The sequence below is a fragment of the Ooceraea biroi genome, chromosome 9 (genome assembly GCF_003672135.1).
Source record: "Ooceraea biroi isolate clonal line C1 chromosome 9, Obir_v5.4, whole genome shotgun sequence".
Taxonomy (NCBI): Eukaryota; Metazoa; Arthropoda; class Insecta; order Hymenoptera; family Formicidae; genus Ooceraea; species Ooceraea biroi.
Window position 1 is genome coordinate 3,077,471 of NC_039514.1, and position 21,419 is coordinate 3,098,889.

Below are 21,419 nucleotides of genomic sequence, written 5' to 3' on the forward strand. Positions count from 1 at the left end.
AAAAACATATGTTTTAGATTTTTTAAATCAATAAAAAGATTTTAATATTTTATTTAGCTTATTTATTTTATATTTTATACTTTACATTTTTTACTTGATACATATATTCTATACATTATTAATCAAGAAATTTGCGATGGTATTAATTAGCAAATATTAAATGAAATTAAATTAAATTGAATAAAAAATTAGATTGGACTTGCAATGCCTGAAAATAATTTTGGTAAAACTATCGAATAGGAGACCCCCTCCTACAACCTTGTCATTCACATATGTTGTCAAGAACATTGTTCTGAGTAATGTTCAAATGGCCGTCGTTCGTTGTTTATTAAAAAATTATTAACAGAAGAAGTTTAATGATTTTGCATGAATTTTCAGCTGTCCGTAAAGCAAGAACTTGACTTTGATATATATTATTTTTCACGAAATAATACTATTTCGGAAAAAGAAGAATGCGAATCAATTATCGCTTAGCGCAGGATATTAGCGTCACATGCCGTTTCTGCTCGTTTATCATCCCGTCCCACTGCGCTATACTCCGCGTCCATACTCACAGTTCCTATGCCTATACGACACGCATTCTACTTTACGCACGCCTTCACAGTCTTTCCGCTCGAGATGCGCTCTCATTTGTTAACTTTAATAGTGAATATCTCCGTTAATATTGTGCAAATCTCAAAATGGTACAGGACTGTTGTTCAATTAAGTCCGCTATATGTCATTAACGGGTGATATGCGGTCACTGAAACACCTTGTATTTATTTTACAAAGTGAAATTATAAAATAGTAGTTATATTTATTAATCATATTCTATTCAATAGGATACAACGCAGCCATAATTTCGTTTCTACATTGCAACTGAGAGATGTAGAAGGATACACATAGTACTCAAGGAAGGACAACAATAATGAAAATTATTTCTTACATAGATCTGCAATCTATGAGACCTATAGATATGACCAGTAAAAGTGTGGGCGGTGGAGGAGCTCCGCTCTTATCCTTGCACCCTTTCCCACAAAACTCTAACTTAATCTAACTTAACTCATAACGCTTCCTTTTGAATGGAAAAGAAAATTTGTGACTGAAAATTCGTGCAAAATCATTAAACATTTGTTGTTAATAACTTTTTAATAAAAAACGAGTGACGGTAAAACCTTCTGCGAGTTACTCAGAGGGTTGACTTTTTAAATATATGTCAAGTGTTTGCTTAGCGTGAATAGCTGAAAATTCGTGCGAAATCATTAAACTTCTTTTGTTAATAATTTTTTAATGGTCGCATTCAGAAGACTCAACTTAGTAGCAATCGAACATAATTGGTTCTAACCTTTAGAACCAACAAATCAACATCGGGTGTCAGCGGAAAATCTAGTAACGTTGCCCAACTGTTGAGTCTGCTGAATGCGGCCAATAATAAACAACGAATAATGGCTAAAACCTTCTGCGGGTTATTCAGAGAGGTGTCCTGTATAATATACGTCAAGGTCAAGGTCATATGAGGGGATCCCTTATTCGGTAGTTTAAAATAATACTTTTTTTAAATGCAACAATTCTTTAGTTTGGTTTAAATAAACTTTGCAGTAAGGACAAGTTCTTTAATTCCAATATAAAAGAAGATTAAGAATTAATATTCTTACTATGACATTTATATAAAAGATTTGTTTGAGCGATATCGCCTTCGCTTAATCTAATCCTTTGTCCAATTTCAGGTCTTTTCTTCCCATGAATTTCCATAGGCAAAATCGTGTCCAGATATGTGCCTTTTGAAAAAGTATTTTTTGCATAATGCATAATGGAATCGTAGTCATAAGGCAAACCGAGTGAATTCACTTCCTCTTCTGTCAATTTATTAAAATTATACTCCTGACCTGTAAAAAACAGAATTTTCCTCAAATTCTAGAAAAAATCTTGTTAGAATAAATTTTAAAAATAAATAAATATTACATGTACAGAATATCTAACAAAAATAACCTTCGCTCGTGAGCGAGTAGAGTTTACTAAACTGAATATAAAAGCCCTTTACCATGTTTTGTAATTTTCGCGATAATTATTGAGATATTAAAAGGATTTGCGAAGCACATATTTCGATTAACTAGGCCATCAGGTGCTAGGTATTTAAGCATTGTTACTAATAATATTTAAAACATTGAGTGGTTTTGATTATATTTCTGGCTTAATTACTGCGATTAGCCGTTCGCGAAACATTATTTGTTTATAACTTTATTATTATAATGTATTCCCAGCAAACACAAAGTAACAGTAATATACATGTTAGTTAGTTATAATTTCCCACTCAACAAAGTAATTGTTACATAACACGTATGTTATGTTGTATTTATATTAATGAGTGGGAAATTATAACTAACATATGTATATTACTGTTACTTTGTGTTTGCTGGGTTATTAAGATAGCAATAAATTTTAATTATTGAAAGAAAAAGATATTGACTGATACAGACGTTACATAAAGAGAAAAGCGACACATAAGTAGTATTAAGGGGATCCTGGAGTAGTCTGTATTACCGACGGAATAAGTGATTTTTTCTAAAGAATTCTTTTTATTGTTTGCACAGATTGAAAAATCCTTTTTCACGATTAAAGTACACACAATAATGAACCGTGGACAACAAGATTTTCTGTTCGAAACGGAAAAAAGTTCGACAATTACAATTTTCTACTTCAATAATGTGCTTTATATAAAAATGTGGCACTTTGTATATACGAAATGGCTGTTGTCCACGCTAGGGACACAATAAACGAATACGATGATGCTTTTTGAAGTGAATTTAGAAGCGTAATAAAAAAGCTATAAATTCATGCCAAATTTCATATGAGAAATCGTGACCAAGAGTAACAAGATTAGTCCCTTGATATCGTGAAAAGGATTTCTTTCATCGTGCAAAAGGAATTTTCATTCTGCGCTATCAATGAAAAGATTTATAATATTTAAAAACCTCATTTATTCCGTCGGTAATACGAAGGAGTTCATTAGCCACTTTAGGATCCCCTTAAGGGGTTCATTCTATATAACCCCTTAAGGGGATCCTGGAGTGGCCAGTGAACTCCGTCGCGGCGTCTGTGTTACCGATGGAACAAAATGAGTTTTTTAAATAAATCTTTTCACTGATTGCACAGAATGAAAAATCTTTTTGTACGATGAAAGAAATTCTTTTGCACGATATCAAGAACCTATTCTTGTGCTGTTTTACTCTTTCACGCAAATCACACCAAAAGTTTTGCAGAAACGTATCTTTTTTACTACGCGTGAAAACTTATTTTTAAAAGCGCCCTAATAATCCTTTATTCTATCTCGAGTCGGGGTCATTCATATTTTGTATGTACAAAGTGCATAATTTTTACATTAAGCAAATTATTGTACGAGGTGAGGTTAGAAGCCGATAACAAAACTGTAATTTTCGAACTTTTTTCCGTTTTTGACATTAAGTCGATTGGCCACTACTGCGTTACTGTTTCTACTTTATTCGTAGAAAAGGATTTTTCATTTTGTATGACCAATAAAAAATATAGTTCATGGAAAAATGACCAATTTCGTCGGTAATACAGACGACTCCAGGATCCCCTTAAAAGATAATGAAAATGCGAGAGATTAGAGACCCTTTATAAGAGACTGGCCATCCTGGAGATATGCCCAGAAAATGGCGTCAATCTTTGACTACATAATCAAAGGCGGCAATGAATACGTGAATTCGTGAATGTGTGCATTTATGACCTGTTTATTTATTTCAGCCTATTCATCGCATTTCAGTCTATTTATCGCTGCAATTCGCTCGGTGAGTAGGGTTCCGTATTGGTGCCGCCATTTTCCGGGCACAAGTCACTGTACAACAATCACGTGGCACCCTTCACAATTAGGCATGCGATCTTCGATCCGAATATCCCGCTTTTGATAAAAACTGTGATAATCGCAGGCAGCACATGTTAGCCTAATATATGTTTCTTACAAGGGAGGTATCCCGAATGTGAACTTTGTATAGCGAAACTGCTTATATTTTTAAAAAGCACACACCCAGAGAGTCACAACGGTATATGACATTCACTCTCGAAATGTGACCTTGGTCAGATATGGGGCCTCAAAGTTTTGAAAAATAATGGAATTTTTTGCATTTGCGACTTGTTCTAATATTGTAAAGCAATAACAAGGTAATAATTCAGTGATAATAAAATGATAACAATATCTAGAACCCGCAGGCGCAACCACGGGGGCCGCTTAGGGGGTTGAAGCCTCTAGACGCTGGCTGGATAGAAACTGGCTACAAATTATGTGTGTGCATTTCATCAAAAAAATGGCGAAAGCACAGAACAGAATTGCACCAGCTACAGTTAACAAAACCTGCGTTATTACCCACACAGCACACTTTATCCTGAGGATATCCCAAACTGTCGCAGATTTACTAACACAATCCCAGAGATATCCAAGTAAGTAGCATCTAGGATATCCCAAAAGGATATCCTTACGATATCCTACTGAAATCTTCGTATCGCATGATATCGACAGGATATTTGCAGGACATCCGCATGTCAGGATATCATCACGCACAAAAGTCTGAAGGACGTCGTAGGGATGTCCACAGGATATAAAATGTCCTTTAGACATCCCTTCGATGTCTCTCGGATATCATTTTGCAATGAATTATATATTATATATAAAGGAATTAACTTTAAAAATAAAAAATTATTCGAAATTTTTTCGAAAATATTGTATAATATTAATTATTTAATCCTTCACCTGTGAAAGATGTATTATATACTGTGACCTAAGGAGTAATCTTTTATTTACTAGAAAGGATACGCACATGGAGAAAATTTGCACTTAGAGAGTACTACAACTAAAAAATTAAAAGAAAGTTGAGAATATCATAGATATCAAGTAAACGCGTAGCGCGAGACCGCACCGTGAATTTACGCAAGTCGGTGAGCTGCGAATACCCGAAATTATCAGATCTCAATAATGGATGAATTGATCAAGTTCTAAGTAGACTCAATCGATAGCTTGGGTATGATTTGCATAAGAAAAATGGTCTTATTTTTGCGCTATGTGCCTTACGAGCGGAGATATTGCGACGCAAAGTCCAAAGAAACGTCGTCGTCAACGTCGATTGTTGTAGTTGCACTTTCTGCCGCGAGAGAGCGCTAGCGATATATCTAGACTTTTGTAGGTTATAGATTGAGTGAGCGAACGAGGGATTGACAGTCAGCGAGGTAGTGATCGAGTACGGGAGTGAATTATTTAAATGAGTAAGAGTGAATAAGTATGTGATGTGCGTACGTGGTGTGTGTGTGTGTGTGTGTGTGCGCGCGCGTGCGTGTGTATGAGAGAGAGAGAGAGAGAAAGCAAAATAAGTGAAGTGAATAATTGAATGATAACAATATTATACAATTCGCAGTGAGGTTAGGTCACAGGTGAGCTTTAATCAATCATTAATTAATCATTTTCATTGTGCAGTAATGATATGATAACGTATTTATCATTTCCACATGGTATTTTAAAAAATTTTCGTTTTACTTTAGACAATAGCCACATCCTAGTTTGCGATAACGCTGATTCCGAAACGACATACGTGTCTAATAAACTAGATGTGCAAGGAGTATTGTAAAAATATGTTTTTCGTACAAACTTCTTTCCTATTATCACAAAATCATTCAACTGCACATGTCGTACTATTTGTTGAACAATTATAACACTACCATCTTCTAAACTGCAACAATTATTATCACCATTTCGCAAAATTGTAGAGTGTAAGTTTAACATATAATTGAAAAAGATATACATCATCCAGTTTTTTTCAGTAAAGTATAAAACAATGATATTATTTTATTTTTCAGCAATTATAATATAGTTGCATAATGATGCAACACTACTGGGAATAAAAAAGTGTATTATAGACTGACTAAAACATGTCAAAGAAAGATACATAAGACATTCGAACAATGACAATGAGGAAGCAGCAAGACTATAAACAATATTACTTTTATTACTTTTCGTATTATGTTTATGTTTCGTGTCATATCGGAGGTATGTGTTTAAAGCTTTTTCTTTGTGCTGCAAGAACTTACAAGAAATTTTTATTTACTTTTAACACTTAGAAATTTGTGATAATTTTAAGAGGTACTGTTAAGAGTTATGTTTATAAAGTTTATAAAGTTTCCTTTTATAAATGAAAAGTTATGTTATTGTAAACGTTATGTTTTTTTAAAGAGATTTGTTACTATTATATAAGATTAATATATACTTCTACAGCCGATTTTTACATTGGAAGACTGATTATATAAATAAACATTTATTCTGCAGTGTAAACTTCTTTCATATATCATCATCCCCTTCTTTATTTTATGAAATGTCTGAAATGTATTATTATGTAGCATTCAATATCGTAGATATCCCAGATAGCACAGAGAGTTAAAAAAATTCACTTGTATGTCACAAATTGTGAGTTCATTTTCAGATGCAAAAAGAATTCTTTTACGCTCCATAACATTTTTTCTATTCTTTTTGCTTCTCAAAATGAACTTAGCATTTGTGACATACAAGTGAATTCTTTTTGAACTCTGTGCTATGTGGAATATCTATACAATCATACAATATTGAATGCTACATCTCATACAGCAAAACAAAAGTCTGAAGGACGTCGAAGGGATGTCCATAGGATATAAAATGTCCTTAAGACATCCCTCCGATGTCTCTCGGACTTTTATGCTGTATGGGATATCTCATAACATCACTCGGACATCCTTTGGATGTTGTCTGCGATATCTGTAAGATATCCCCTAGGCGGATTTTAGGCGAACACTTGTGCATATTTTGTACATCCCACGGATAACTGAGATCATCTTGGGATATCTTATGGCTATTGCGATATCCCAAAATGATATCTATGGGATATCTCTCAGATAAAGTGTGCTGTGTGGGTACACAGCAAACAGTTTAAATGAAATTTGAAACAGACTTCAGTGACTGACTCAAACTGTTCTGGCTCTTCATTAAAATAACCAGATTTTTGCCAGGCATATCGAATCATTGAAGAAAATCTTAGGGCAGAAATCTGGTTGTGAATCAAACTATGCATTTTTATGATGTTATTACGCACCGTTAAATTAACGTTAACATTATAAAGCCTGACATGATCTGATGCACGCCTATAGAATTTCTTCCATTGACTGAAGAAAAATACATCAAGTGGCTGTATTTTGCCAGTCGTCTTTGGTGGAATCGTTAGGATTCCAAGATTTTCTCCAAAAACATCCTTAAAGATGGTCTCATCACTCTGTTCTGTCCAAGAATATTTAAAGAGAAGAGTCTGTTGAGTTACTTCAGGTAAAAGGACTTCACACCATTGCTTAAATATGTTTCTTGTCAGTTTACTTGAAGAAGAACAGACAACACGAACATTGTCATGTTCTGGCAACCGTTCAAGCACTTTCGGCCCAAACATGCCATCAATCTCTTGTAGGCATAGGGCCAACAATTCGACCTGACGCGCTAATAGTTATTTGGATTGAATACGAATGTGTTATTTTATTAGCGGATGTTATAACAGATTCAGTTGATTTTTCTCCACTAAATGAAAGAGTACGCGTCGATACCATTTCATAATTGAAACCACTTTGATCAGTGTTGAAGATGTTATCACGGTTGTAATTCCGTGCTCTCTCCTTTCCTTTGTTAACAAACTCACTGATCGTTTCGTCCAGAGACTCATTTCGGATTTCTCGAAGTGTAATGTACTTTGTCATCTTTCGAGATGAAATTTTGTACTGTTTCTTGAAATTATTAAAAAAAGGATGATGCTCTAAAGTTAAACAATCCAATTTCACGTGATTTCATACTTGCCCACTTGTGCAAATCACTTCCGTGAATGGAAAGTCCTTTTCCTCTTGCTTCAGTGAACATTAGATGTAAGAATTTCTTGACATCGTTATATTTGTCAAACTCTCAACCACCCTTGTCTATCAGAGGTCTCCATCGAGCATTTTCCGACTTATGGCGGAGTATTGTGCACGCTCTTTGAGCTGCTTTAAATTTCTTACCTCGTGGGGCACCGTCATAAGCATTAATAGCTTTTCTCATCTGATCAACTGATACTTGTGAGATGTTGGAATGATCAGAAGATTGACCTGAAGATTCAGGTATAAAGTCCAAATCCATGGAATCATCAAGGACTTGGTCTTCTACTTCAAGTTGCAGATCAAATGTTTCAACATTTGAAGTGGACATGAATGTATTAAAGATCTTAAATAACTTTTTTGCAGCAGCTTCTTCTTTGTCCGAAATATTTTCTGACGTCAAGTCGCCGTATTTCTCCTGTACTAATTTTGACAAGTGGAAGAAAACAGCAGAAGGTGAAAGAAAATTGCTGCTTAAAGCATCGGTGTTAGAACCTTCGCATGTCACATCGGGTCGACTCATCCCTGATGAACCAGCGCGCCTGGAACGCGAGCCACAGGTACTGCTAGAATTCGCCATGGTTTAGCGCCTCAAAGAACTTCCCTTTCAGACCATGCCCATGCCTCTTATTGTCTCGTAAGACGCGGCGGGAGTTAGTTCCGCATATATGGATTCGCACATTTAATCCTGAAATATCCAGTTATCCTTGGCTTTATTACTTGGATTGGTTTTGCCAACGCGACTGGAGACGGGAAGACTTACATTACGTAGAACATCGGGCAGCCTCCTTGTTATTGCTTTACAATATTAGAACAAGTCGCAAATACAAAAAATTCCATTATTTTTCAAAAGGCCCCATATCTGACCAAGGTTACATTTCGAGAGTGAATATCATCTACTGTTGTGACCCTCTGGGTGTGTGCTTTTCAAAAATATAAACAGTTTCTCTATACAAAGTTCACATCCGGGATACCTCCCTTGTTAGACGTATCTAATTTCTAAGAAACATAAAGTACCATTTAAGAAACGGTTTAAATAGAAACCGTTTTTAGACCTAAATTTTAAAAACGTATTTTTCACGTTTCCACAGAAACGAAAAATGTTTTATTAAATTGATTCGAAATTATATAATTAATATAGAAAAAAATAGTACTTTCTACTTAAGGGGGGAACCTGCTTTATCGGGTCAGAAATTCAATATTTTTATTTGACTTTAATCGATAGTAATACATGTGAAAAATATAATCCTAAAGGTTTAGATCGAAATTCGTAGTAGTTTTTGAGATATAGGCCCCGGAGCATCTGGGCGTCGAGCACATATACTTGCGCTTACTCGGAGCGTCGAACAGGTCTCGCCTGTAGACCTGTTTCTTTGTATAACTTATATGCACCTGTTTACCTGAATGTGTATGAGTATGATATTTGTATATAGGTAGCCTGAGTGTGTTTGTGCAAGTATAGATGTAGTGGAGACAGTGTATTTGTGGTACAGTAAAGATGTTTTCGAAAGAGATAGCTCCAAACCGTTGGTATTGTTGACGAGATCTAGTTCTGCTCAAAACTTCGACCTGTGCAGACGGACCAGAAAATGTATCCGAAAGGAAAAAGAGACAGCACTTGTCGAGCAGCAAGACCACATAAAAGAAAATTCCGTGGAAATCAATTTACGAACAAAGAAGACGAATCCACCGGACTAAGTACTTCAGCGAAAAAATTAAAAACCGCGACTGACGAAGACATCATTTTTAGGCCGATGCATTATTATAGAATTATTGATTTTTTAACTGTTTTTAGTAATATTGCTGAAATGCTCATTTGTAGAGAGTGTAAACGAGATGTGAAGTTCGAAGAATGTGGAAATCGTGGACTTGGTTTTCAGCTTGTTATTACGTGCCGTTGTGGTTCTCGTAAAATCCACTCAGGACCTCTCATCAATACTGGTTACGAAATTAATCGAAGAATTGTATTTGTCATGAGGCTTCTAGGTGTCGGTAGAGAAGGCATAAACAGTTTCTGTGGTCTAATGGATATCGTCCAAGGCATGAGCATAAGTGCATACGACAAAATCGTGGATCATATTCACAGTGTCGCGAATACAGTATTTGATGTTTTATGCCAAAAAGTAGTGAATGAAGAGAAAGAACAAAATATAAAAAATGAAAGGCCTGCAACGACTTTAAAAGTATCGAGCGATGAATCGTGGAAGAAACGCGGCTTTACTTCGCTGTATGGTGTTACGACACTTATAGGTTACTATAGTGGGAAACTGTTGGATTTCGTCGTCAAAGGAAGTTACTACCAGTCTTGCACTTTTTGGAAAAATAAACAAGATACTGAACAGTACATTGAGTGGTTCGAAGGACATAAAGAAGAATGCATCGCAAATCACGTTGGTTCTGCTGGTAAGATGGAAGTAGACGCCGTTCGAGAAATGTTTTCGAGATCCGAGACGAAGTTCAATGTCAGGTACGGTAACTACATCGGAGACGGAGATTCAAAAACATTCAAGGCTATTGTAGATTTAAATCCATATGGCGACGATTTTCAAGTTATTAAAAATGAATGCATTGGGCATGTCGAGAAACGAATGGGTACGCGGCTTCGCAAAATTAAGAACAAAGAAAAGCTTGGTAGAAAGGGAAAGTTAACGGATAGCCTTATTAAAAAATTAACTATTTATTATGGTTTAGCAATAAAGCGAAATTTTGATTCTGTTGACGGAATGAAAAAAGCCATAATGACGACGCTGTATCATTTATGTTCCACCGATACAAATCCTAGACATGAAAATTGTCCAACGGGAACTGAGAGTGGTGTGAGTGGTAGAAAGCTAAGGCCGCAGGTAACGAAACACATTTCAACCATTCCCCTCCACTTCATCCAGATGTGCAAAAGCATTTATGGCCAATCTATGAAGATCTTACAAACGACGACCTGCTACAGAGATGCTTAGGCGGACACACAAAATTCGAATGAAAGTTACAACTCTATCGTTTGGCGTCTCGCTTCTAAGCATCTCAACTCCGGCAAAAAAAACATTGAAATCGCTGCTTTCATAGCTGCCGGAGTTTTTAATGAAGGATAATGCAATTTTAAAAATGATGGTAAAATTGTAAATAAAAATCGGTCAGCAATGTCGATTTTTCGCCGAGAACTATGACGCACAGCGGATGAAGAAGCAGGATCGCCGGAGCCTAAGTGCAACAAAAGAGGCCAGAACACTTCGCAGACAACAACAATTGGCAAACAACGAATTGTTTGAGGAAGCAGAAGGTCTAATGTATGGACCTGGAATAGCAGACTAGCTGTAAGTTTCCAAACAAAATAAGTTTTTCATACTTCTAACTTTAAATGTGTTTTTCTCAAAACTACTTTTTCCGAATTTGCGAGCACGATTACAACAAAACTAATCAACCGAATGACTTGTCTCAATGTATTTAACTTCTTAATTATAAACAATAGTCGATGAACCTTTAATATTCATAAAAGCATTAAGTTAAACAATTGTTTTTGCATGAAAAAGTTCAAAAATTTGCCTGAAAATCGTACTTTTGTGTTCTAAGCTCCACCATTTTGGCAATTTTCAACTTTTTTCTTATCTCTTTGGTTCATCGACGATGGGAATCATAAATAACGAGAAAATATTTCATTTTTTCAGTTTAGACGAAATTTGGAGGCAGGAGAATGCTTGCAAATTTGCAATGCCGGTGGCGCGACTACACTAAGATTCCTCCAGGACGCCCTCTACAGGCGATATATTTAAATAAAAAAATTATGTTTTATCTTTAAACATGTAATAATAAATGCATAAAAGTTTTATAATGATCCACTATATAGTTTCTCCAAAAACAATTCGTAAAGTGTATCTTATTTTCAGCGTTCTAAAGCAGGTTCCCCCCTTAATTTTCAAGTATTAATTATTCTTACATCATTTTTATATCATCATCGTTTCAATGTACTCGATTATGGAACAAGAGACACAAATCAACATAAGTGTGTGTGTGATTCCGGGTGGCCTCCATTTGGACACGTAATGATTGGACACCACACGATTGGACACGTAATATTGGACACGGAACGATTGGACACCGCACGATTGGACACCGCAAAATTGGACACCGCACCAACCGCGCTATTAGACACTGCACGATTGGACACCAATTTACAACCGATGATAAGACGCTACGACAATGTACGTACGCTGGCTCTAAGTCTGCAATATATTAGCAAAGTTCATTCTAATAAGTAAGAGTCAAAATTAGATGTAGAGTAAACGATGCTTTGCCTTGCAAAGTACATGCGTGGATACAGTGTGGATACTTTCCCAGTTTAAACTTTCTTACTTTAATATTATTAATTTTTTATACTGGGAAAGTATATGCTTGGGTGGCAGAGCACGAGGAGACGGGCTTCGCCCGTCACCTAGTACTCTTCCACATAAAAAAATAACAAAACTTCGGGGTGACCAAAAGTACTGCGTGGAAGTTACAATGTAGAACTTTGCTTTGCGTGGAACCTCGCTTCATATACTCTCAGCATATGCTTTCTAAATTTATTAAATATCGCACATATGCGCAAAGTAAGCATGGTAGCATCGCAGCGTCGTAGCGTCTTATCATCGGTTGTAAATTGGTGTCCAATAGTGCAGTGTCTAATAGTGCGGTGTCCAATCGTGCGGTGTCCAATCGTTACGTGTGCAAACGGGATACGCCTGCGTTATCCTTAAAAATAACCATCCGGAAAACCGATCCAGTACTCTTTTCTTTTTCTTTTCTTTTGAAACCAATATCAGTACTGCCACGATGGTAAACGGCACGGTCTCAGTACTGGGCCGTTTTGATATTTCTCCGTGGGTAGACTAGAGTGGAATATGGCACTCTTTTCAGAGTTGAAGGTTCAGTTAAAGTAAAGAGTGCATAACTTCACTTTTTCAAACGGTGAAATTTCACTCCATTTGGACTGGCAGTATTATCATTATTGCTTGAAGTGATATCTCATTCCAAAAGAGTGAGATTCCACTACACGAAATTTAGAGAGTAATTCATAAAATATAAAAATCTAGTTTTTTTTACAAAAATGTGACTTAACTCTATCTATCTTTGAGGCACTGATATATAGAATTAATGAATATTTTTCTGATGGTTTCTGAAACTTTTTTTTCCCGAAAAAGATAGTTTCTCCTAACGTTTTTTCGGTGGACATTTTTCTCCTAAATAAACGTTTCAATTAAATGGTTATGAAACGTTACGTCAAAACGTTTATGAAGTGGCTTTGAAACCAATGTGTGCTGCCTGGGATAACAATGTATTTCAAGAAAATACAGATCTCACATAAGAAAGGTACGGAATCCGCAGCGCGCGCTCTCATCGCTATCAGCAATCGTTCTGCTCTCTCAACTTTGCGTATTATTCTCCCGTTTTTTTCTTTCTCTTTTTTCTCGCGTTTTTTATTTATCAGGCCCGGCTCAATTGAGGACCTTATTATTTTATATTTATGAATTACTACGTCTACTCTACTACTACACTTTTCTCCTTATGTAACTTCCTTATCAGTTCATATCTTTTTCTTTCAATAAATTATAATATACAGAGTGTCCCATTTTAATTATAATATACAGGGTGTCCCATTTTAATTATAATATACAGGATGTCCCATTTTAATTCACCATCCTCAAAACCTTTTATTTGTGATTCTGAAAAAATTTGGAATGATAAAATTTATTTATTCTGATGACTGTAATGTAAAAATAAAATTCTCAATTTTAAGTACAAGAAAGAAAGGTTATATGTTTATAAAAATAGGCAATTTTCAAATATATGTCAGAAGCTCATATCTTGCTTATTATTTTTATATATAAATATATGTTTTATGATTGACATGATAATTCCCTGGATGTTTCACCATAATATTTCTAAATATATAAAAGTAATTGTAAGAAAAGAAAACTAAATAAAGAAACATAAATAAAAATAAAAGTACCTTCCATTATGATCGACTAGTACATTATATTCACAGTTAGTACATTATATGAAGGCCATTCCTTTCTGTTTACAAAAGCTCTACATCCTTCACTTAGTGGAATAATTTCAATGTGAGTCCCATCAATGCTTCCAATAATTTTTGGAATACCACATTTTTCTTCACAATTTTGAGCTATAAATTTAGCTTCGTTTTCATTAGGCATATGTATATAATTTTGAAGTATAATTTTATTACTAGCTTTTACTGCTCTGTACAGATATTGTTTTACTGTTGACTTATGGATACCCATCATATTGCCAACAACTCTATATTTCGCGGTACTAGTTAAGGTAAATATTTCGATAAGGTCAGGCATTAATGGCTGTATTCAGCAGACTCAATATTCACTGAGCGCTCAGTGAGCTCTTGCATCTAATTGGTGTATTCCTTTAGATCTAAAAATATATGCCAATTAGATGAGAGATTCAGCGGAAAATCTAGTAACGTTGTCCGACTGTTGAATCTGCTGAATGCAGCCAATGACCTTGACATATATTATAGAGGTCATCTCCCTGAGTAACCCACAGAAGGACCGTCGCTCGTTGTTTATTAAAAAGTTAATAAAAAAATTCTGCGGATTACAGGGAGGTGACCTCTATAATATATGTCAAGGTCATTGACATTCGTGATGCCTGACCTTATCAAAATATTTACCCTAGCTAATTTATACAAAGCCACAGCTACTTGTTTCTCAACAGATAAAGACTCTCTTGGTTTCAAATATTGTGATTTTGGTTTTAACTCATTTCTAAGTTTGTTACACAAATCAAAAAAGCTGAGTTTGGACATGCGAAAGTTTTGTAGCCATTCTTTCGAAACATAATAAATATTTACATTCCCAGATAGCACAATGGATTCCTAACGTATTCCAGAAGTTTTCTTTTTTTTTAATTGTAATTCCTTAATAATACATAGGAGTATACTTTAAGAATGTATCAGGAAGTTACATGCACCATAATTGGACTTCCTGACAACTTCTTAGAGTATTCATTTCGAAGTACTCCTCATCAACAGATGTATACTTTATAAATTCAAAAGGAACAGTGTTTGAGAATAGAGAAAGAACTTAAAAATATGCACTAAAAACAATGATTACATTTACACATCACCTTTAATCAGGTCTAATAACATCCGTACTTCTACAGCCACCTTCTGAAGAATGGAATGGCTGTATTTGGCCAGCTTTAGAACTACGAATGTATTAACCCTGATTAAAAGTGACGTGTAAACGTGTACAACAACATATAATTTCACTAATGTTGTATATAATAATTACGTCTATTTTTTTGCCATCTTGATGATTCACTGAATGGTTTTACTCGACGTTTCATTTTTGCAAACTAAAGTTTCAATGCAAATAATGTAAAACGTTAGATTAAATAGGTTAGAAGTAGCAGAAATTTGTATAAATATATTTAATTACGTCCAATCATATATACTCATAATTTATAACTGTGGATTTGGTTTCTCGTTGCGAATATCTCGTCAATATATGACAAATAATGCACACACGTAAATATAACGTAACACTTCACTACGACTCCGCGGATGCCGTATCATTATAATCAGAATTACTTCTACGAATTTCAACTACACGTTTTCAAAATCATGTAATTCTCCATTTAGGATATTCCTCACGAATTCTTAGAGTATTCGCGTACTGAATCGTGAAGTATTTATTATCATGAACTTATAATGAATACTTATGTATACTTCTAGATGAATTTGATTGTGAGCAATTCTTAAAGAATTTTCCAGATATTCATCTCTCTATTTCTGTAGGTACTCTTTAAAATGAATTCATTATGAACTTCTATTCACCTTTGTGCTATCTGGGTTTCTTTTCTAAAATTGGAACTTTTTTCCACTTGCCAAATTCTTTGGTACCTCATACTTTCCATGGTCAACTGTAATAGCTTTGAATCATTAATTTGTAACCATTTTATTAATATTTTATTTCTTTGTTGCAGACATAACCTCTGAAATTTTATTTGTATTTCTCATTGTCTACGAATAAATAATTGTCATAAATGTTTGTTTCTATTATCTTATTCAGTTTTCAAGTTTGAACAGGGAAAGGAAAATCGCACTATTTTTTTCTATATCCATTTTTCCTTTTTCTGACAACTATCACTAAGGTTTAACATCACATCGCATCACATCACATCACATCACTCTTAACTCCATCAGATTCAAAGATTACTTCAAGATTACTTCAAGATTATTTTTCTTCTATTTTCCTTGAATTGGAGTCCTCATTAGTGTGCGTAACATAGACGAGTGTCTGAAACGGGTGGCCTCCATTTGGACACGTAACGATTGGACACCGCACGATTGGACACGTAATATTGGACACGGAATATTGGACACGGAACGATTGGACACCGCACCAACCGCACTATTATACACTACACGATTGGACACCAATTTACAACCGATGATAAGACGCTACGACAATGTACGTGCGCTGGCTCTAAGTCTGCAATATATTAGCAAAGTTCATTCTAATAAGTAAGAGTCAAAATTAGATGTAGAGTAAACATTGCTTTGTTTTGCAAAGTACATGCGTGGATACAGTGTGGATACTTTCCCAGTTTAAACTTTCTTACTTTAATTGTTGTATCGTGGGTTACTGTAGTGAAACACTGAACATATGGTACTTACAAATAAACTGCTTCATTATTTTTGACTATATAACGATTAGATATATGCGTATGAATTTGGTTGTAGCTTGAACACACGCTCGAGAGCTCGCAGTCCAATACCACCTTAAAACAAAAGTCGGCCCGCGTTGCCCTGCAAACCATGAACTTCTTCAATCTCAAATCGCGGGAATTATAAAATATATATCACATTATAACACCTCTCCCGCTAAAAGAAAAACAAAATGCAAAATGAACTTAAATTTAAAAACGTGTAATCTTATAAAACTAAGTAGATAAAAAGTCTACGAAACGCTCAGGTGGTTTTCGTATGCGATTCGACCTACGCACTGCTGGAACAATTTGAGGACATTCTCCTCCTTCCATTCTCTCTATACCCTGAGCTTGTCCCTGCATATCCGTTCTTAAAAATATTTGTGTGTTGGGCAACGGTTGCGGGCTTCTTTCAGCTTGAGTTTCATTTCTTTGAGATGATTGGTCTATGATTTCATCTGCAGGTCCATAATCTACAAACTGTCATCCTTGCTCGTCATTTAAAACTGGTTGTCCGATTTTACGTAACTGATTTACATGTCTACGCCAGATTTGACCATTATCTAACTTAATCTCAAAATTGAGTTTGCCAAGTCGACGAATAATTTTACCAAATTTCCATTTTATCGAGCCTATATAATTTCGGCAACTCACCTTTTCTCCCTCCTTGAAAAAGGAAATAGAACAGGAAGGTAAATCCTTTCGTGTGTCTGGAAAAACGAGTTGGAAACGGTTTCGAATTTGTCGTCGTAAAAATAATTCCGCCGGTGATTTTCCCGTCGTCGCGTGCGGCATTATACGATATTGCATTAACAATTCTTGTAAAGACCGTTTCAAATTTTTCCCGGAATTTATCATACGTTTGAGGGATTGTTTAAGCGTCTGAACGAATCTCTTCGCTTGTCCATTTGTCGCTGGATGATATGGAGCTGTGAAAATTGATTTAACACCTCGTTTTTCCAAAAATTGTTTAAACTCTGTAGCAATGAACGTCCGTCCATTATCAGACACTAAATAATTCGGATATCCGAAAGTCGCAAAAATTTCCTCCAATACTGAAATCGTATTCGCAGTTGACATATTTTTAACAATGTGTACAATGGGCCATTTCGAAAATGCGTCAACTAAAATGAAAAACATGTGACCCAAAAATGGTCCTGCGAAATCAATATGAACTCTGTGAAAAGGTTCTGTGGCCTCTTCCCAATAATGAACTACTTTTTCGGATTATTTTTGTACGTATTGCACTCTGCACAATTCCTGACAAGATTTTCAATGTCATGATCTAACTCTGGCCACCAAAAATAACTTCTAGCTAAACTTTTCATTTTCGTCATTCCGAAATGTCCCATGTGTAATTCCTGTAACATTTGTTTGTGCAACGTCGTAGGTACAATTACACGATGGCCACGCATTAGTACACCATTTACAACACAAAATTCATTAATATCAATATTCCAAAATTTCTGTGTACGCAATCTCGATTCGTCGCTTAATATTTGAAGCAATTCATGACACTTTACATCTTTTTTGGTCTCTTTCCTAACGATTGTCGCATCAATAGGAAATAACATCACAGTATCCATTAAAAATACATCAATTACATCCTGAGTATCGACTACGCTAGGCAAAGGAAGTCTCGAAAGACAGTCAGCATTAGCGTGCTCTGCAGATCTCCGATATTTTATTTTATAATTAAAAGCTCGTAAAAACAACGCGTAATGTTGCATACGCAAGGCACTAAATAAAGGTAATTCTTTCTTTGGCGAAAATATTTGTACCAAAGGTCTATGGTCAGTCAACAACGTAAAAGTATTACCATAAAGAAATTGATGAAATTTCTTAAGTCCAAAAATTATAGCATAAGCTTCTTCCCAGATAGCACAAGATATTCCTATGAATGTTTTAAGAATATTTTTGAAGAATATTTGGAATATTCCATAAGTCATTCTTATATATTTATCTTATGTTCGTAGGACATTCGAATGGCACTATTATAAATCTTTTTTGAATGTGAGTAGAATAATCTATCGAATATTCTGTATAATAACTATGCATATTTATAGAATATTCAATAAATATTCTAGGAACATCCCGGTAAAAAATTTTTTATATAATCAGACAAAACTGGTTATACAAAATTATATATCATTTTTGTCCATATATAAATAGATATGCTTACATATAAATGAATATGATATATATATATATATTTGTATATTATTAAAGATATGTAAGTAGTAAAATATATTATTTAGTATAATCTGAAGTCCGAAGTTTTCGAACTTCAAAGTGCTTGCGTGCGTGAACTACGTGGACATCCATAGGAGTCTGTGTGCCACAAGCGTAAAAATTCTCAAAAAAAAATTAATATGCCAAGGGATGTATATTAACTTTATTATATAACTGTCAGGCTAAATCTTAACGTCGAGTAAGAACTCGACGCGTGCACCACATAGCGGTGCGGAGCGAAAACACATATTCCTAGTTTATATAGAATCATATACAATTATATATGAATGCATCTGAATCATACTTGTGTTTATGTATATTTATACATGATGCAAGGCTTATATATAATTATATATTAGACAAATACAGATCCATATATAATTATATATAAAACATTGTAACGTTACACACAATGTGCAATACATAAACTCGATGAATATTCTAAAATCGTTCTGAACGAATATTCTAAAAACGTTCACGAAGAATATTCTATAAACATTCTTCTTTATTATGAATATACGATATCTAATTGTAACATTCTACGTATCATTATAGAATATTCAATTCGAATATTCTGAAATTAAGAATATTTGCACTCCATAAGAATATTCATAGAACTATGTGTGCTATCTGGGTTTATCAATTTGACTGTACTTCCTTTGCGTTGCAGATAACGTTTGTGATGCATATTGGATCACTTTCTCCATACCATCCGGAAAGGTGTGCGATAAAACAGCACCAACTCCATATGGACTCGCATCAGTAGCCAAAACTAAAGGAAGTTTGGCATTAAAATGCACAAGACATTTCTCACTTAAAAATGCTTGCTTAGCTCTTTTAAACGCGCATTCACATCTATCTGACCAAATAAATGCTTGTTTCTTTTGCAATAATTCATTTAACGGAAACACAATATTACTGAGATTTTCTATGAATCTCCCATAATAATTTATTAGACCCAAAAAACTACGTAACTCTGTTACATTCTGTGGTCTCCTCATATTTCGAATTGCATCCATCTTCTCTGGACATTTATGTATACCGTTTTTATCAATCATGTACCCACAAAATTGAATCTTATCTTTTGCAAATTCACTTTTATCAAAATTTATTCTGACATTGTGCTTTTGTAAACGCTCTAAAACTTCCCATAGTTTTCGCCTATGATCCTCTGCATTTTTACCACCTACACGAATATCGTCCACGAACACTACGACTCCTTCCAAATCTTGCAAGATTTGCTCAATGGTTCTCTGCCATATTGCTGGCGAGCTAGAAACTCCGTACATTAATCTTGTGCTGCGAAATAAACCCCGATGAGTAGTCAAGGTTAACAATTCACGATCCTTTTCGTTAACGCTTAATTGCAAATATGCATTTTGAAGATCTATTTTGGAAAATACTGTACAATCTTCCATTGAAGCAAATAATTCATCCGTGGTAGGCAAAGGATGTTCATCTACTATCAACTCTGGATTTAACGTAACACTAAAATCGCCACATATTCTAACTTGGTTATTTTTCTTTAACACAGGTACGATGGGAGTTGCCCATCGGGAAGTGTTTACTTTTTCCAAAATGCCTTCATTACATAACCGATCTAATTCTCGATCAATTAATGGAAGCAATTTAAACGGAACAGACCGTGCTTTACAAAACACCGGTTTAGCATTTTCTTTCAATTGTAATTCAGCTTGTAATCCAATAATCTTAGAACGTTTACGATCCAAAGCTGCTTCGTAATTTGCAATCAATTGAGCAATTTGTAAATCTTTAATGCTTTCTACTGTATGTATTGACACACATTTTTGATGAACTTGTGCAATTTTTGAAATGTCATGTAACTGGTTAAACCATTCTCGTCCTAAAAGTGGCTGACGCTCTCCCGGCGTTAAAAATAAATCTAATGATTTTTGCTTATTTCTACATTGCACGTTTACCACTATACGACCTAACGACTTAATCTCCTGATTGCAAAACGAACGTAACTTCAAATCAGTTTTATGAATGGTCAAACCTGGAAATAGTTTTCTCACATTTTCAATACCTATTACGGATACTGCAGCTCCTGTATCTATCTCGAATTCCACTGGTCGCTTATTTCCCAGATAGCAAAATGATACCAACATGCCCGCAGATTGGTAACAAATTCGATCAGAATCCCAAACCAAAACCGTAGCCATCTGTGTCCGCATTAAGCTCGGGTTTGCCGACAGAGCCTGTTGGACAGGTAATGTGAGCAGATTGGCAGCAGAAATCGCGCAGTCTGTACACATAACCTGGTAGCAGATTGTTAGCAGATTGAGAGCAGAGCCTGCGCATATAACTTGAGAGCAGTTTGGCAGCAGAAATTGAGCAGATTCTGTACATAATCAGCTGTTAAAATGACTCCTAATCCATACAGCTATTTAAATTGCTATTTTTCTTTATTTTCAATGGGAAAGAAATGCAAAATTGAAAAGAAATACACAATAATAAGAATGAAATATATATCCAGTAAAAACAATGTGAGCAATATGGTTAAATTAAAGTACATTTGGCTTGATGTGTTTTTCTGACAGTTCGTTGCA

The 21,419-nt window shown here is 34.9% G+C and overlaps 1 protein-coding gene, 1 long non-coding RNA gene and 1 pseudogene across 4 annotated transcripts in view; 2 read left to right on the forward strand and 1 right to left on the reverse strand.

Annotated features, from left to right (window-relative positions):
• The window catches only part of LOC105283221 (tolloid-like protein 2), a 93,934-nt gene that overhangs the window by 17,617 nt on the left and 54,898 nt on the right, over nt 1-21,419 (reverse strand). For 2 of the 3 annotated variants that reach the window (XM_011345820.3, XM_011345818.3), the window contains one exon: nt 1,635-1,865. The exons of the other annotated variant lie outside the window; for it this stretch is intronic. In XM_011345820.3, coding sequence (XP_011344122.1) covers nt 1,635-1,865 — 231 coding nt within the window. The remainder of the gene's footprint in view (nt 1-1,634; nt 1,866-21,419) is intronic. 3 annotated transcript variants of the gene reach the window in all.
• LOC113562677 lies at nt 5,171-5,916 on the forward strand. Its single transcript, XR_003407038.1, has 3 exons — nt 5,171-5,418; nt 5,527-5,754; nt 5,842-5,916. It is a non-coding gene; the product is annotated as an uncharacterized LOC113562677 (long non-coding RNA).
• On the forward strand, nt 9,082-11,401 carry LOC113562675 (annotated as a pseudogene).